The following is an 18,874-nucleotide window of genomic DNA, read 5'->3' as shown; positions in this document are numbered from 1 at the left end:
ACCCAAGACAGCTAAAATCGGTTGAAATGGTGCGGAGTTATGATTTTTTTTAAATGTGGTTTTTGCAAAAATCGACGAAAATTGCCATTTTCGGACCACCCAAACACGGCGTAGGTCACTCTAATGGCCAAACAAAAAAATACGGGTCTATTTATTTCTGCCAAGGCACAGTGGTCGGAAACGCAAATTTAGCAGGAATAATTTATTTCCGCTTCAGGGATGCATTTTCGAGCTTCGGTGTCTAAGAAGCATTTGTTAAAAATGAAATTCTACATCTTTTGGGCAAAACGATATTAGGGTGGTCCAAAAATTTCTAATATTTTCAAAAACTATCTTCTCTTCTAGATGAGATAGAGGTATACTTTCTTCGGCAGTATTGTAGTACTAGCCATTTCAAACAACTTTGTCCAAGACACCAAATCTCTTTCTCTTAATCTGATCATTCTACAGCATTTTATATGAAAAGCAGTAGGGTGGCCCATCAAAAAAGTGTTTTTATTGCGTATCTTTTTTGTATTATTTTTGGCAATTTTGGTGTCTTGGGGACATATTTAGAGCATAAAAATACGCGTCTTTTGAAATGTCAACGAAGTCGCTAGGTCATTTTGGTAAAAAGCTACAGAGTTTTTAAAGTTTTTAAAAGGCCTTTTTCAAATGTTTGTATCTTTTCGAGGGGGACACAAAAAAATACGCTCCGCGGTGCATCTGAAAGCTTAAAACTTCTTCTTTAATATGAATATAACATCTCAAAAGGGTTTTTCTTAAACCCATGTTACAGCGATTTAAAATTGGTCATTTTATGAGATTTTGTACCATGCTCTATGAGAAAATTTACATGAATATCGCATTAATCAGTATCAAAACTGCTCTTAGTGAGCTCAAATGCAGGTAAAATTGGTTTGTGGACAAACGTGGTCGACCCTGGTTTTTATGGCAACTAGGGTGGTCTTAGATGACCTAGGGTGGTTCATATTCGTTCACTCTTATAAGATATGATTTTTTTTAAATTCGTATAGAAAGAAAAATAAAAAAAAACATTTAAAATTAAAATACATAACCTGTTTTAAATAGTAAAGTAGCTAAGGATATGATATCTGATTAGGGTGCAAGGAACCCTCAGAAAAAAAAATTCGAATCATGCTGTTTTCGTGGGGAATTGTTGTATACAAAAGTTGTTCATGCAGTGTGTAATATTAAGTTTTTTTTACGAAAGTGAAGTGCATGCGATTTTACCATCGGATTTTTTGCTGTGTTTTTATTATTTTTGATGAAAATACGTTTTTCGGAATTCTTTAGGAATTTTTCCCACCATTAGGAACCAAAAATACTTCTTAGAGTATTTTTTCACAAAAAAATGGTAATCATTTTTAAAACAAATTCTTTTGCACACAACACGCTCTTACAACCATGAATGCGAGGTGGATAGAACTTTTTCGTTTCCACAGCAAATAAAATAAGCACCAAACACTAGACTGTAATAAACGTACCTATGTGTGCGTCCCAAAGCAGTTTGCGCTGCATTGAGTTTGCAGCAAGTGCAAGTAATTGAGTTCCAGCTTCATGTGAACAGACCTGGCCGTTGCTGCCGGCTAGCAGTTTTCGTGAGAAAAAAAAATGTAAATGGTGGGATTCGTTTTGTAGAACACTGTGCAACCGTACAGGATGCACGTCTAGATTCTTGCAAGAGTGCAATAAACGTTTTCTAAGAACAGCTGCGTCCTGAAGTGGTAATTGTAGCAAACGAAACAAAATAGGCATCTGGTTACTGCAGAATTTGAACGAGTTGGTCCGGCACCGGACTCTGGATATCTGTTTTTATTTCGGGTCAATGCTTAGAATTTGTACAACCCATTCAGGCCTTGTTGGAAGGTATTAACTCTCGACTCAACTTGAAAAATACCTTAAATTTTCATCAGTATATTTTTTCGGCTCTTAAGCTTGACTTTATTTAATACTGAACTCCTTTACTCCCAACCAACCACCCACAGTCCTCCCCACTTTCCCACCCACCATTCTTTGATTGAGATCACTTTTCCGGTTCTGGAGTGGATTCAGTGATGGTCTGTTTGCCGTCGAATGCCAGAACATGATGAATGTAAACTCGCAAGTCCGAGAATTCCACCCATCGAAAGGCGGTAGATTTTCCAACATCCGGTGCTGTCTGCCTCGACGTCCTGCTCTCATCGTCGTCGTCGTTGTGCGTTCGGTCCGTTTGTCTGACTGTCTGTCTGGGAAACAAAGCCCCGTTCCCGAGCGCCGGACGACGAGCACAAAAGGGCTGAACTAATTAGATTTTTCATCCAAACACAAACAATCACTTCCATTCATTCAATCAATTCATTTATAATTTTCCCGCTCGTTTTGAGCTCGGCTCGGATCGGGCCGGCATTTTTTTTCGCACCATCAGCTTCCGGTCGTTCCTCTTGTTCTGGGCCAGGCATTCCGGGACAAGAAATGCCAGAGGACAACATCATCAGCATCATCTTGTTTGATTGCCGTTGTCATTTCCGATGTGAATTGGAATGGTACAACTCAATCAAAGGGTGGCGGGACTTGTTGTGGGAATGAAGCTATCAGCTGCTGGAAGAACTATGGGTTGATGCCATTTTGACTTGTTCGAAACTTATCAGCAATAAGTTAAAGCTGAAAATTCCTTGAAAAATCTGGATTTGACAACTTAAGCTCAAATTTTTAAAACCGGTTAATCTAGCTAAAAAACCGATTGATTTTGCTAACAAAAAAGCTAGCTAGTTATTTGATTTCTTTTGGTTGGACCAACAATATTTTCGGCTAAATAAATTGTTTAGAGCTGATTTTTAAAATAAAATCATAAATTCAAATTACAAAAACAAAACTTCTTATTTTTTGATAATGTTTACCGAAGTATGGTGAAGTTTAATAAAAAAGGTAAGAACAGTGTAACGACCAGTGTCTTAACATGATGCAATTTTTTTTCATTTTTTTACCTATAACGACTTAAAGTTCATAAAATACTTAAAATACTTACATATTAAAATGAACAAAACTTTATTTTCACTTTTTGTTTATTACTAAAAATAATTGCCAAAATAAAACAAACACTTAACACTTAAAAAAATATCAGGACTTTTTCAGTTAATCCTTAGAATTTTTGTAAAGATCACATTGAGAAATTTGAGCTAAGTCTACAAAAAAAAAGAAGAAAAACAGTTTACTAGCGAATCCTAAATCAACAAATTAGGAACAGAAATTTTTCGACGAAACTTCTATCCGTGAATAAGTAAATACAAATTAATTATTGAAATAATAAGACCATTCCCAATATCCGTTCAAACCACTCTATTAAAATCTCTCTCTTTGGTTGTACTGCCGTGCCACTGTTGATTCCGATCCTGACAAATACACAAAACTTTTGATTTCCTCACCCTCCCCCTCCCCACAGATTCCTTTTGTTCTCCGGTGGAAATGATTTGTTTGACAATTTTCCCATTGTCTTCGTCCCGTTGGCGTGGCATGATCTCGTGCTTTTTCTCATTTTTTCTATCGTTTTTCTCTGCTTCTCTCATTTCAGAAATAAAAATTCATCCGGGTGGAGTGCAAACAAGCGACGATCAATTAAATATAATTGGAGGTATGTGAGATGAGATGTTGCAGACAGACAGTCGGAGGGATAAATTTTTCCCTGTTGTCAGTGTTGCCAGAAGGGAGCTGGAGCCCTTTCAGAGGAACTCGCTTTTGTTGTTTTTTTTTCTCAATCCTATCAGTTGTATGAACTGCTTCTTGGGAAAAAAATCTGATGTCGACATTGACTCTGAACGAGGTACTTTTTTGTTGCTGCATTAAGGGACATAATTGAAATTGCATAGTTGACTTTTGTTTTAATTGACAATGCCGTAATTGAGCTGCAGCGATCGAATTGGACCTTTGAAACTCGTTTCATTTGCAGATCCACAACAGATCAAAGGATGAAGCTTAATTGAAGGGAGTTTTCTGTTAACTATTTTCGAATGGTACAAAATTATTGATAAATATTGATGACTGCTGATTTATTGACACGTATTCATTTGCCTTAATTGAATATGAATTGGCTTATATATTGCAAAGTTTGCACCAAATTCTCCACCAGTGCATATAATAACTGCACACAAAATATTTGCAAACTGAAAATCATACCCCTTCTCCCCCGCTCGTCTAGAGTGGTGCGAGTCTCGACTGAGATTTGTTGCTTTCGACCACTTTAGATCAGTTTCAAACTAGGGAATGTGTCTTAGATAGTTTTTTCCTGCTGTAGTTTGAGGTGTGCACTTTGTTGGAGAGCTTTCTATAACTTTCACGATTGTTGCAAAATCTCTGAAATCCTCAATATTTGCCTCAGAAACATTTTTTTCATACAAACGAAAAATTATCAAAAATCTTTGTAAACGCTCGATCTGCGATTTGCTGGAAAATTGCCTGTTTGCATTGAAAATACCATATTTTGACATGTAACATACAAAAAAAGCGATCAAATTGCACCTTATTTCACTTTAAATCGTAGTTACCGGATTCACAAAAAAGCCTTTTACAGTTTTTTTTTGTCATTTAAGTGCAAAGACACAAACATTTTAGAAAATAAAAAGGCAAAGTTCCCAAAATCCCTTATTGTCTGCAAAAAAAAAATATTTTTTTTTACTGCAACATGTTGCCAATTAAAAATTACGACTTTCAAAATCAAAATACAGTGAACTCTCTCGTTGTCGATATTGAAGGGACCGTCGAGAGAAGAAGTTATCAGCTTATTGATATCGAGAAGATCGACAGCCAGAGAGTCTAGAACGTTTTTGGTGGGACCTCTAGCTATGGTTTGAAGTGAAATACGGGGCTATCACCATTTTCGACGATTTTTGCAATGTCACATTTAAAAAAATATGGCTTCGCACAATTTCAATTGATCTTGAAGCCACTGAAGGAATTTTTGATCTAAATCAAATGCGTTTCAAAATTTTTATAATTTTATGGTACAGTAATTGACGTCCTAGTTGGCAATCAATGACGAATGACGATTTCCATAACTTTACAAGGAAAGGGATAATCGTTACCAAAAAGTATCAGCATGTGTAGGGCAGTATTCTAAACAACTTGTAAAAGGATTTTTTTCAAAATATTGTCAGGGAAGCAAAATTTAAAACCATCATACGAAAACTCATGGCAATGATGGAAGTCTTCACGTTAATTAGACTTAAAAAACATGAATGAAAAGTCAAAGTTTGCTTAGAAAATAGTAGTAATGTTTTGACAGTGTCTAGACATAGAAGCTTGTGTCTGACAAGCATGAGCATGAGCATGAGCATGAGCATGGTTGACTGCCAATGAGCTGCTACTCCGTTATTGACGGATCAGCTGAAGTTACACAATGAACCAACAGATGAGTAGTGGGAGCTAATCATCCTCACTGTATAACCCCTGAAGATCTCTGCTTTAAGTCAATACCGGCGCCCCCCCCAAGGAGATGCAGTTCAACAAAGGTAGGAATGTTAGTCCGATAGTTGAAGTTGCAGACTCATCAGACACAGAGTTTGTCGCTCTATACCTGTTGACACCGCGTGAGACCGTTGAATCCACAGCATCTCCTTCAAGCATCACGGGAAGTGGGGGAATTGTGTTAGTAGGGGAAGGAAAGGGAAGGTCAGGATTCATCTTGGTAGATGATATGACCAGAATGTGAACCATAATCGTTGCCTTCTGAGTTACGGCGCTATGAGAAGGACTTATCATTCGCGTATTTTTTACTTCAAACCGCCGCCGTGCCATCCGAGCAACGATGCTTTGGGATGGACTTTCAAAACGAAATGAAATTTGAATTAACGCATTATTCGGTGACGTACAATTTAAAATAGATCCGGATTTATTATTGGTAGATGATATGACCAGAAAGTGAAACATAATCGTTGCCTTCCGAGCTTCGACGATTTGAAAAGGACTTAATTATATTCTCAATCCCGTATTTTTTTGTTCTTACCGTCGGCGTGCCATCCGAGCATCGATGCTATGGGAAGGGCTTTCAAAACAAAATTAATTTTTTAGTAACATATTATTCGTTATCATGCAAACCTCTAATAGTGCTGATACACCGAATTGTTTCAATCGATATCAGGAAGTTCTTCGCGCACGACTTCTTTACAACCAACTTAACCACGAATTTATCCAGTCCGGACCGCAAACAACCGGCTCAAAAACAGTAAGACAATATATCCACGACGACGCGAAGCCTTCTATCAATAAATTCAAGAAACTTCACTACTTTGCCGCGGACTCTCGCGCGTCGATTCGCCAACTGATCTCCCCCACGAACACCACACGACTGAGGGCCAGATTCGCAAGGCCACGCGACACACCCTTTCAATGAATTCAAGAAACTTCTAGCACTTTCTCTCGAATTCTCGCGCGTCGATTCGCCTACTGATCTCCCCCACGAACACCACACGACTGAGGGCCAGATTCGCAAGGCCACGCGACACATCTTCTAGCACTTTCTCTCGGATTCTCGCGCGTCGATTCGCCTACTGATCTCCCCCACGAACACCACACGACTGAGGGCCAAACTCTCAAGGCCACGCGACACATCTTCTAGCACTTTCTCTCGAATTCTCGCGCGTCGATTCGCCTACTGATCTCCCCCACGAACACCATACGACTGAAGGCCAGACTCGCAAGGCCACGCGACACACCCTTTCAATGAATTCAAGAAACTTCTAGCACTTTCTCTCGAATTCTCGCGCGTCGATTCGCCTACTGATCTCCCCCACGAACACCATACGACTGAAGGCCAGACTCGCAAGGCCACGCGACACACCCTTTCAATGAATTCAAGAAACTTCTAGCACTTTCTCTCGAATTCTCGCGCGTCGATTCGCCTACTGATCTCCCCCACGAACACCACACGACTGAGGGCCAGATTCGCAAGGCCACGCGACACATCTTCTAGCACTTTCTCTCGGGTTCTCGCGCGTCGATTCGCCTTCTGATCTCCCCCACGAACACCACACGACTGAGGGCCAAACTCTCAAGGCCACGCGACACATCTTCTAGCACTTTCTCTCGAATTCTCGCGCGTCGATTCGCCTACTGATCTCCCCCACGAACACCACACGACTGAGGGCCAGACTCGCAAGGCCACGCGACACACCCTTTCAATGAATTCAAGAAACTTCTAGCACTTTCTCGCGGATTCTCGCGCGTCGATTCGCCTACTGATCTCCCCCACGAACACCACACGACTGAGGGCCAGATTCGCAAGGCCACGCGACACATCTTCTAGCACTTTCTCTCGGGTTCTCGCGCGTCGATTCGCCTTCTGATCTCCCCCACGAACACCACACGACTGAGGGCCAAACTCTCAAGGCCACGCGACACATCTTCTAGCACTTTCTCTCGAATTCTCGCGCGTCGATTCACCTACTGATCTCCCCCACGAACACCACACGACTGAGGGCCAGACTCGCAAGGCCACGCGACACACCCTTTCAATGAATTCAAGAAACTTCTAGCACTTTCTCGCGGATTCTCGCGCGTCGATTCGCCTACTGATCTCCCCCACGAACACCACACGACTGAGGGCCAGATTCGCAAGGCCACGCGACACATCTTCTAGCACTTTCTCTCGGGTTCTCGCGCGTCGATTCGCCTTCTGATCTCCCCCACGAACACCACACGACTGAGGGCCAGATTCGCAAGGCCACGCGACACACCCTTTCAATGAATTCAAGAAACTTCTAGCACTTTCTCTCGAATTCTCGCGCGTCGATTCGCCTACTGATCTCCCCCACGAACACCATACGACTGAAGGCCAGACTCGCAAGGCCACGCGACACACCCTTTCAATGAATTCAAGAAACTTCTAGCACTTTCTCTCGAATTCTCGCGCGTCGATTCGCCTACTGATCTCCCCCACGAACACCACACGACTGAGGGCCAGATTCGCAAGGCCACGCGACACATCTTCTAGCACTTTCTCTCGGGTTCTCGCGCGTCGATTCGCCTTCTGATCTCCCCCACGAACACCACACGACTGAGGGCCAAACTCTCAAGGCCACGCGACACATCTTCTAGCACTTTCTCTCGAATTCTCGCGCGTCGATTCACCTACTGATCTCCCCCACGAACACCACACGACTGAGGGCCAGACTCGCAAGGCCACGCGACACACCCTTTCAATGAATTCAAGAAACTTCTAGCACTTTCTCGCGGATTCTCGCGCGTCGATTCGCCTACTGATCTCCCCCACGAACACCACACGACTGAGGGCCAGATTCGCAAGGCCACGCGACACATCTTCTAGCACTTTCTCTCGGGTTCTCGCGCGTCGATTCGCCTTCTGATCTCCCCCACGAACACCACACGACTGAGGGCCAGATTCGCAAGGCCACGCGACACACCCTTTCAATGAATTCAAGAAACTTCTAGCACTTTCTCTCGAATTCTCGCGCGTCGATTCGCCTACTGATCTCCCCCACGAACACCATACGACTGAAGGCCAGACTCGCAAGGCCACGCGACACACCCTTTCAATGAATTCAAGAAACTTCTAGCACTTTCTCTCGAATTCTCGCGCGTCGATTCGCCTACTGATCTCCCCCACGAACACCACACGACTGAGGGCCAGATTCGCAAGGCCACGCGACACATCTTCTAGCACTTTCTCTCGGGTTCTCGCGCGTCGATTCGCCTTCTGATCTCCCCCACGAACACCACACGACTGAGGGCCAAACTCTCAAGGCCACGCGACACATCTTCTAGCACTTTCTCTCGAATTCTCGCGCGTCGATTCACCTACTGATCTCCCCCACGAACACCACACGACTGAGGGCCAGACTCGCAAGGCCACGCGACACACCCTTTCAATGAATTCAAGAAACTTCTAGCACTTTCTCGCGGATTCTCGCGCGTCGATTCGCCTACTGATCTCCCCCACGAACACCACACGACTGAGGGCCAGATTCGCAAGGCCACGCGACACATCTTCTAGCACTTTCTCTCGGGTTCTCGCGCGTCGATTCGCCTTCTGATCTCCCCCACGAACACCACACGACTGAGGGCCAGATTCGCAAGGCCACGCGACACACCCTTTCAATGAATTCAAGAAACTTCTAGCACTTTCTCTCGAATTCTCGCGCGTCGATTCGCCTACTGATCTCCCCCACGAACACCATACGACTGAAGGCCAGACTCGCAAGGCCACGCGACACACCCTTTCAATGAATTCAAGAAACTTCTAGCACTTTCTCTCGAATTCTCGCGCGTCGATTCGCCTACTGATCTCCCCCACGAACACCACACGACTGAGGGCCAGATTCGCAAGGCCACGCGACACATCTTCTAGCACTTTCTCTCGGGTTCTCGCGCGTCGATTCGCCTTCTGATCTCCCCCACGAACACCACACGACTGAGGGCCAAACTCTCAAGGCCACGCGACACATCTTCTAGCACTTTCTCTCGAATTCTCGCGCGTCGATTCACCTACTGATCTCCCCCACGAACACCACACGACTGAGGGCCAAACTCTCAAGGCCACGCGACACATCTTCTAGCACTTTCTCTCGAATTCTCGCGCGTCGATTCACCTACTGATCTCCCCCACGAACACCACACGACTCATAGAAGCTTGTGTCTGACAATAGGCCTCAAAGTTTTTTTTTTTTTTTCGAGGAATCGACGAAAGGTCCAATTCTTCAATTTAAAAAAAAATGCTCGTCTTTTTCGGATTTTATTTTTTTCAGTGATTTGTTGAAAACCACGCGACACACCCTTTCAATGAATTCAAGAAACTTCTAGCACTTTCTCGCGGATTCTCGCGCGTCGATTCGCCTACTGATCTCCCCCACGAACACCACACGACTCATAGAAGCTTGTGTCTGACAATAGGCCTCAAAGTTTTTTTTTTTTTTTCGAGGAATCGACGAAAGGTCCAATTCTTCAATTTAAAAAAAAATGCTCGTCTTTTTCGGATTTTATTTTTTTCAGTGATTTGTTGAAAACCAATTTAATAAATAATAATAAAAAAATTCGAACTTTTATTGAATTGGGCGTTCATTTTTTACATTTTACAATTTTTACTAGTTTTAAATTTTTTCAGCGAGGTTTCCGAGTTGGATAATTACAATGAGTGCCAAAAAACATGTTTTTAGGCGGGTTAGAATATTTTTTTTTTCAATTTTGGGAATATTGTAGACTTTCAGTGATATAAAAAAAAACCTTCAATTGTTTGAAACTCTCTTCAATTTGTTGTGCTGCTGGATGTTCAGATGATATTTCTTCCAAACGCAAATTTTAAACTAATCTTTAATGCTTAAATCTGTTAAACTGATTGTTTGAGTTTTTTTACAGAAAAATTGCCGATGCAATTATTTTACAAAGCTTATGTCGCAAAAAATATATTTGCAAACAAAAATAATACTTTTATGACAATAGACCTACAATCAACATACAATAATTTTGAAATGCATTTTCCTGCATTTAAAGCATTTAAAATTTGTGTTTGCCAATTAGGCTCATGCAAATCTGTTAAACTGAGTAATTTTACAAATCTTTTCTACAAAATTAAGGCTGATGCAATTTTTTTTTCAATGTTTAGGCCGTTGCAAATATTTTTCAAAGTTTATGTCGCCCCCCCTTCAAAGACGGCCTGAATAATTGAGGGGCAAAAGAAACATTTTTTCGAAAAACTTCAAAATTTTAATGAAAATTAAAGTTTAATCAACTGAAAACCAGTTCAAATACATTTTCCTGCGTTTATAATCATATTTAGCTTGTTTGAACTCCTTTGAAAACATTTAAAATTTTTATGAAATACCAATGTACAGTCCAACGAAATGTCGGAACCTCGATATTTTGAAAACTGATAATTGGAAAGCAACTGGGTGCGTGTAAAATGCATTTCAAAACACTTTTTACATCCAAATGTTGAAACCTAGGCTTGTAATTTCAATTTTTTAATTTTTTTATTTTTTTTGCCTTTTCCCCCCTCCCTTCCTCGACTTTGGTCAGAACCGTGGGACATAAACTTCAAAAAATATTTGCAACGGCCATATTCCAAAAAAAAAAACTAAAATAATACTTGTTTAAAAATAGAAGGCCAAGTAAAAGTTTTTGAAATACATTTTTATGTGTTCAAGTGTACAATATTGCCTCTGCTAAATCAGTCTCAATAATAGATGACACAGTGCTGAAACCTAAACCTGGTGCCCGTTTACCATTCCTACTCCAGCTCAGTTTCAGTCCTCTAATTTACACTCTCCTTGCTTGCTTCACAGGTCTGGCGGAGGCCGCCCGAGGTCGGGGCAACTCGAGTGCCAATTCATTAGTGTCCGGTCGCCGGCCTTGGCTGTCGGTGCTGCTCGTACTGCTGGCCTCCTCGATATTGGTAACACTGGGCTCGGCCAACAGATGACAGCACCACCACCACCGGCACCCAAACAGGACGACGACGACGAGGATGGTGTTAGCATAAGTCAGCGCCACTGTCGGGGCAGTAAATGGCACGGCACGGCAAGTGTGTTTGTATGTGTGTGAATGTGTGAAGATGTGTATGTGTGCAATCGGCCAAATTAAGGTGAGAAATCGAGTGTGAGTATGATTGAGAGTGTGAAAATCACAGCTGAGCTACTTTTGCTACAATAATGGCGAAGAAAAAAGAAGAAAAAAACTGAATTTAAGATAATAACAATACATGATAGCTAATTGATAACGGAAGAAAAATCCAAAACACAAAACCAAACTATTGAATCCATTCTCCTTCTCTGTGCGTAAATCAAAGTGAAACGAAAAGCTGCTTGTAGAATGTTACACAAACAAAAACAAAAGAAAAACGAATCGATTGTAATCCGCAAGATCGAATGTAAATTTTAACGACTAAACATAGATACTGCTTATACCATACACACACAGAAGACAGGTTAAGAAACAAAAGAAACTGAAAAGCTTATAAGCCCATCTATCAAAAAACGAATCGCAAACACTCAAACTCACAGACACATCAACGAAAAAAAAAGCTCTCAAAAGGCGGAAAAAAGTTAAGTAAAAATCATCATGCATAATCAGCTGGAAATTGTAGACTGAAAATTAAGTACTGGGGAAGGGAGAAGAGGAGAAAGTCAAACAAGAGGATTTTAAAGGATTATAAAATTGCCAACCAGAGAGCGCCATCACACGGCTGCTGTTGTGGTGGTGTGAGTGCGACGGAAGAGCTTTGACGTCTCTTTCGCGCGTACACATACTCCCATGAAGCTTTCAGAAGCGCCATAGTTACAGTTCGCTGCTAGATGAGAGAGGGAAATTTTTAAAGCTTTATAATGGTGTTGAATGATGAAAGTCTGAATCAACTTTGATTATAATGCATCCATCAAAATGCAATAAAGTTTGTTATTGCAAGACCCGGATAAGCGCACTGGGCTAGACGAAGGGGTCGTGCAAATAGATGGTGATTCTGCTAGGGAGGATCTTGAGCGTATAATTGAAATTTAATAATTGATTATTTAATTTAATTATTCATAAACACAAATTAAAAGTCTGCAAAATCAATTATATTTCCAAACAATTTTACAGAGAATGTAATTTGAATTAATATTAGTGCGTCCATCTCGGGAATTACCGGAATTTTTCCAAAACCGGGAATTCCCGAATCCTGGGATTTTCTATAATTTGTCCCGGGAATTCCCGAAAAAAAATAATAATCATATTTTGGTCTGGAAATTCAGATTTGGTTGTGGAAATAGAAGAACAGTTGAATACTAAGTAATCGATAAGAAACATTTAATTAGATGAACATTTGAATACTAAGTAATCGATAAAATGCATTAAAATTTGTATTCGGCAAATATCAGCATTTATTTGGCATATTAGGTAAAATTATTATAATTTTATTTAACAGGTCTGCAAAATGCCTAGCACTTTAAATTTTCTCTCTTTTTTTTTATATAACGTATATTTACGATTTAAATTTGAAAAAAAATCTCATATTTAATAATTTTTAATCAAGCACCGGCATCTGGGGCAAATAAGGACAAATAACGAATAAAGACAGCTTTTAAGCAAAAATGGTGCATAATATTTTGGATGACTTCGGTTAAAACAGGAACAGAACAAAACAAAAAGTACACGGACCTCCAAATGTATTGCTCTAAAATCTCCTGTACCTATTTAGACTTTAGTTCCGATTTTCCTGCGATTGGCGGAAGTAACTTGACGTTAATTTGTAAAATATGTTTTATATAAAACAAATGCATTCAAAACTTATCTAAAATTTTACATTGACTGGTATCTTTTTATTTGTTGTCGTTTTTTGTCTTTTAGACATATATAAAAAAATTAAGCTGTTTTACTCATGTCATATAAAAAAATATAAAAGAAAAAATTTCATAAAAACTTATGTAATTTGAATCGCAAATAAAAAAAATCATATTGAAATTAAAATTTGTAGTTGATTAAATTCCCGGGATTCCAAAAATATTTTTCCCGTTTCCCGGGAAATTAAGAAACCCGGGAAAATTGGACGCCCAAATAAAAATGTATGTCATGCTATCTTGTCGCACGTCGCTTTTTGACGTCCTGAGAAAAAAAGGTGCAGGTGGTTATGTTACACATGACCAGTATGACAAAGAACTTTGCAAGATGATTGTTGAAATTTTCGATTAGAATGTCCCAAGGAATGTCCGGTCCAAATTTCCCCATGATTCCCATATAATTACGTCCTATCAAACTAAGGGGACGGAAATAGAATTCAAGGTGAAATCAATCGACTTTCACTCACCACTCGAAAGTTACCAAGATGCGGAAATGTTTTTGCAAGGCTGTTGCAAGCAATCGGCGGCAGGAAAGTAAATTTTAACAGCAAACATTAAAACTGCCCTTTTCAGGGTTCTAATTGATTACAAAATATTTATTTATTTATTTATATAAAAAAAACGAAGTTGACTTTATAGCTGTCGGGCACTATTGCTAGTACCAACCACTAGTGTCTTCCTTTTTATCTACAAGGACTTCGCCGCCCTGGGCTCCTAAGTGTATGAAAGTATGGCACGGAGCGACGGCGCCGAATACCCATATTTGCACAAAGAATTTTAGAGCGCCCGCCGCGGGATTCGAACCGGCGACCTCTGGATTGTAGTTATTTATTTATATTTATTTATTAAATTTCCAGAAACAGATTTTCGCAGTGGCACAAAAATATTGCATCGCAGCAATCTATTTATTACTTCAATTTATTTTTACTGCTTAGCTTTAGATAATGGCCAAATGCAACTTTTCATGTCCAGTATCAAAACCATAAAGTTTGATACCCATATTGCCCAAACTCTTATGGTTCGGCAAATGTCCCCCGTCGGAACATCCGCGGGGCCTCCGGCCACTCCGCATTGCGGCCACTACTGCCGAAAGGTCAAATTTCATGTCCAGTATCAAAAACCCTAAAGTTTGATACCCATATTGCTCCAACTCTTATGGTTCGGAAAATGTCCTCCCTTCGGGACATCCGCGGGGCCCTCGGCCACTTCGCATAGTGGCCGAATCGAAGTTGACTTTATAGCTGTCGGCCACCATTGCTAGTACCAACCACTAGTGTCTTCCTTTTATCTACAAGGACTTCGCCGCCCTGGGCTCCTAAGTGTATGAAAGTATGGCACGGAGCGACGGCGCCGAATACCCATATTTGCACAAAGAATTTTATAGCGCCCGCCGCGGGATTCGAACCGGCGACCTCTGGATTGTGAGTCCAGTGCGAGGTCCGATTGATCCACACGGGCCCCGCATAGTGGCCACTACTGCCGAAATGTCAAATTTCATGTCCAGTATCAAAAACCCTAAAGTTTGATACTCATATTGCTCCAACTCTTATGGTTCGGAAAATGTCCTCCCTTCGGAACATCCGCGGGGCCTTCGGCCACTTCGCATAGTGGCCACTACTGCCGAAATGTCAAATTTCATGTCCAGTATCAAAAACCCTAAAGTTTGATACCCATATTGCTCCAACTCTTATGGTTCGGAAAATGTCCTCCCTTCGGAACATCCGCGGGGCCTTCGGCCACTTCACATAGTGGTCACTACTGCCGAAATGTCAAATTTCATGTCCAGTATCAAAAACCATAAAGTTTGATACCTATATTGCCCCAACTCTTATGGTTCGGCAAATGTTTCCTCATCAGAACACCCCCCGGGGACTCGGGCCCCTCCGAATTGTGGCCACTAGGTGTGAGCAAACTCGTGTAGGGCGACAGGTAGCTGCACTGCAGAAACCAGATGCACACAAATGAAGCTCTCCAGCCCGCGTTTGTGTGTATGCGTAATTCGATGCTCTTTCAAGAACCAAACTTGCCTCTCGATTTCCCTTCCGCACACACAAACACTCACTACCGTACCCAACCAGATTTTTAAAGAATACTCTTTCGTGTGAATTGGCTCTGAAAAGGGCCATTTTAACGTCCTATGACGTTGATAAAGCATGCGATGATGACACTCCAAGTTGCCGGCAATTTTCCCTCCAGCGCCTGCTCTGCCTCTCTTTCCAGAACAATTCTCTCCTTCCTCTCGGCGGCTCTGCTGTGCTGCTGCTGCTTCTCGATCCTCCTCGTGCAAAGCTTCGGACTTGTTTGAGCTTCGACCGGCGGTGCGGCGCTCTTTTATAACCTCGCTTGGCTGTGACGGCTCGACGCTTTCGAAGCAGTGGCAGAGAGCAAAATTTGCTAAGTGCTAGATACTTGAATCTGATTAATGTGTTCGGGAAAGGTTGCGCTCAACCAATCAGCGACCGGGATTACACCGGTCTGATTTTTTATTTTCGTCTTAACTTTTAAGTACTTCAACAAAGTTTTATCAACTTTACGAGGTAGTCTACTTGTACTTTAAGACTTCCTCTTTCGTTTGGTGGGTAAAACATAAAGATTGTTTGAATGGGGGGGAAGATATAAGCATTTGAAAGACGACACAAATCGTTACACTTTCGCTTCGCGAAATTTTGGATTGACACCCGTAGACAGTGCCCTTAGGACAAAGTTCTTTGTCAAAAAATATTGTTCGATGGTTCGACCTTGAATGAACAAAAAAAAAAAACAAGAGCAAGCAATGTAAACAATAACAAGGCTAACCATTCTGAGCATTGTCCCGAAGTTTGGTTGAATTTAGTTTAGAACCGTAGTCGGGCATGTAGGTGGGTCAAACGAATTCTGACCTTTGGCCAGTTTTCGCACTTACATAAATTTTATAGTATGTCGGGATAGCACGACACGATGAAAAATACTTTCATAAAACATGTGACAGCATTGCGCGTAGTTTTTTTTCAGTTTTAAATAAATATCTCAAGACTGAAATCAAATTTTGGGATCTGTGATGGTCAAAAGGTCAAAAGGGAGCCATTGAGATCTGCATAAAATGGGGTTTTAACTTAAAAATTCACAAATTCTCGAGCGACAAAATACCAATGACAGCAAAATTAAGGAATGAAAATAGACGTGCATTTTCATGGGTTGATGTTCGTTTTTAACAGATTGAATCATTTGGATCCTAAAATTAAGCTTAGATTTCTGATATTATGATATTCTGAGCACAATGACCCATTGTACGACCACAAATGTTTAAAATGGTTTTTAAAATCAAATTTGAAAAATAAACTTCGTGGCATTTATTGACAGAAAGTATCTTCGATATGCGTAAGACTTTGTCCAAACACGTAATTTTTGTCCATTTTTAAGAATATCTTGGAATATTGAAAAAATTTGTATTTTGGAATGGTTAGCAGTGATGATTAACAAAAATTGTGTAAAAATTGAAAGTTGACATACTTAGAGTTCCCAAAAAATGTATTTTTCGTCAGAAAACAAAAAAAAAAATCTGCCCTTTTGCTGTACCCAGCTGTAAAAATCGTGGAGCAGAAAGGATTTTTAAAATATATAACAAAAATGTTCAGTTTGAAATTTCGTTAAGTTTGCAGGGTTTTTTTACAGTTGTTCTCTCAAGTTCTAAAGTTATCATGAGTTATCGCGAAATAATAATAAAAAAAAGTTATCATTTGCGTTTCTATTTATTAAATCGTTTGTTGTTGCTTGTGTGCTATCTTGTTACAAACGGCAATTTGGTCGAAAATCAGTCAATGATGAAGTTTTGTTAAACTCTTGAGTTTTTTTTAATGATAAGATTTTAATTTTTGTTATTTTTGTAATATAGACCAATTTCTTATCAAAATAACCAAGCATTGTTGTGGTTCGTTATTGAAAATGAGATTTTTTTTTTTGCATATTGTTCTCAAATATCTAAAGCTTTTTTAAATGGTCATATAAACATAATTTTTAATTTTGGCATTTTGGGTGTTTTGCTTGTGTTTTGCAACCTCTTTCAGTCAAGGATATTTTAAAACACCTAAAATGCAAAAAGAATAATGATTATCCATTCCGGATGATGGACGCATCCCCTAAAGTACTGTCTACAAAGTAATTAACACCAAAGTTTGTTTATTTTTACAATCAGATTGTTGCAGGATTGGGTCCGTAAGTTTGACAATTTGAGAATAAGAATACAACAACTTTTTTGGTTGCTGTGCACTAGGGTGCCCAGAATATGGGACTTTTTTTCTCAAAACCTCGCTCCACAAGCTGAATATTGTTCCTTGAGCTATTTAAGGACTCTGTGCCAAATATGAGCAAAATCAGTCAACATTTTCCCATTGATACTCGAAGGTGAAGTTTGTATGGGAAAAATCGAAAAAATGTATGGAAAACCCAACTTTCTTACGGTTTGGTCTGCACGGTACGCTACTTCCATCCAAATATTCTCAAAAGTGAGATTATTATTGGAAATTCAACGCTCTACAACTTTATAGAACATACCAAAGCTGTAAAACTTGAACCTGAAAAGTTATTAACGATTTAAAAAAGTCATTTTTGTATGAAAATAATTTTTTTCACCAACTTTAGGCTCGGGTATCAATGGGTTAATCTCATCCAATTTCGCTCAAAATTTACACAGATGCTTAAAATAAACCAAAAAAACTTTTTCCACTTGTGGAGCAGGGGGTCATTTTTTCTGGGCACCCTACTGTGCACCCTTCAGTGGTTATATTTTAAAAACATCTGTAAAGTACTTGTTGATTGCAAACTTGATTACACATTTTAAAACTGAAGCTTAAATTATTTTTACAATTTCTATTTTAGCAAAAACAAATAAGTCCATTCTTTTCCATTGCTTAAATCACGCGGTTTTTTGTCTCCTACGAAAAAAATAGATTTTTGGGAAATATGCTATGATAATAAAAAAAAAACTTTCCAACTACCTATTTTTTCTGAATAGTCATCCTAAAATACTAAAACGATCAGAAAATTCCTTCAAAAGTTACAGATTTTCGAATATTACAAAAGTTCGAATATTTACGTCGCGCTAAAATCAGCCAAATTGATTTAAATGAGTGTCTTTGAACTTTTGACCTTAAGAAAATTTAGAGTTGATTTTCAAAAATCTCAGAAAAAAAGATCTATTATATTTTCATGAATAAAAGATGAGTCGGGATGGCTAGTTAAATATTTCAAAAGTAAATTTATGTTTTTTCAACTGTACAAGAATAAGTTTACTCAATCTACTCAAAACACTAAGCAATTCTCATTTCCACCTCAGTTCAAGAACCTCCCTAGAAAAGGCACAAAACGGTAGAAAGAGCAAGGAAAACACAGACTAGAAAGAAGAAGTGTGTAGGAAAAGCGCATCACGAGGAAAATCCGGAAAATTGTTTCCTCCTTCTGCACCCAGGGAAATGAGGAAAAAGCGCACTGAAAAAGCGTAAAACGAAGAAGAAGAAGAAGAAAAAAGCGATCCCTCAGAACGAGCTAATGTTGCTCAGGGCGCCGGGAAATGTGTGCGCGGGAATGATGGAAAGGCGCCCGAA

At 40.1% G+C, this 18,874-nt stretch overlaps 1 protein-coding gene across 1 annotated transcript in view; it reads left to right on the top strand.

Annotated features, from left to right (window-relative positions):
- Window positions 1-11,892, top strand: part of LOC120414006 (lachesin) — a 278,358-nt gene extending 266,466 nt beyond the window's left edge. The window contains exons 7-8 of the mRNA XM_052710920.1: window positions 3,551-3,610; window positions 11,268-11,892. Of these exons, the coding sequence (XP_052566880.1) occupies window positions 3,551-3,610; window positions 11,268-11,404 (197 nt within the window). The 3' untranslated portion in view covers window positions 11,405-11,892. The remainder of the gene's footprint in view (window positions 1-3,550; window positions 3,611-11,267) is intronic.
- Window positions 11,893-18,874: the final 6,982 nt, after the last annotated feature.

This window comes from Culex pipiens, chromosome 3, assembly GCF_016801865.2.
Source record: "Culex pipiens pallens isolate TS chromosome 3, TS_CPP_V2, whole genome shotgun sequence".
Lineage (NCBI taxonomy): Eukaryota > Metazoa > Arthropoda > Insecta > Diptera > Culicidae > Culex > Culex pipiens.
This window is presented reverse-complemented; position numbering and strand designations above follow the sequence as displayed.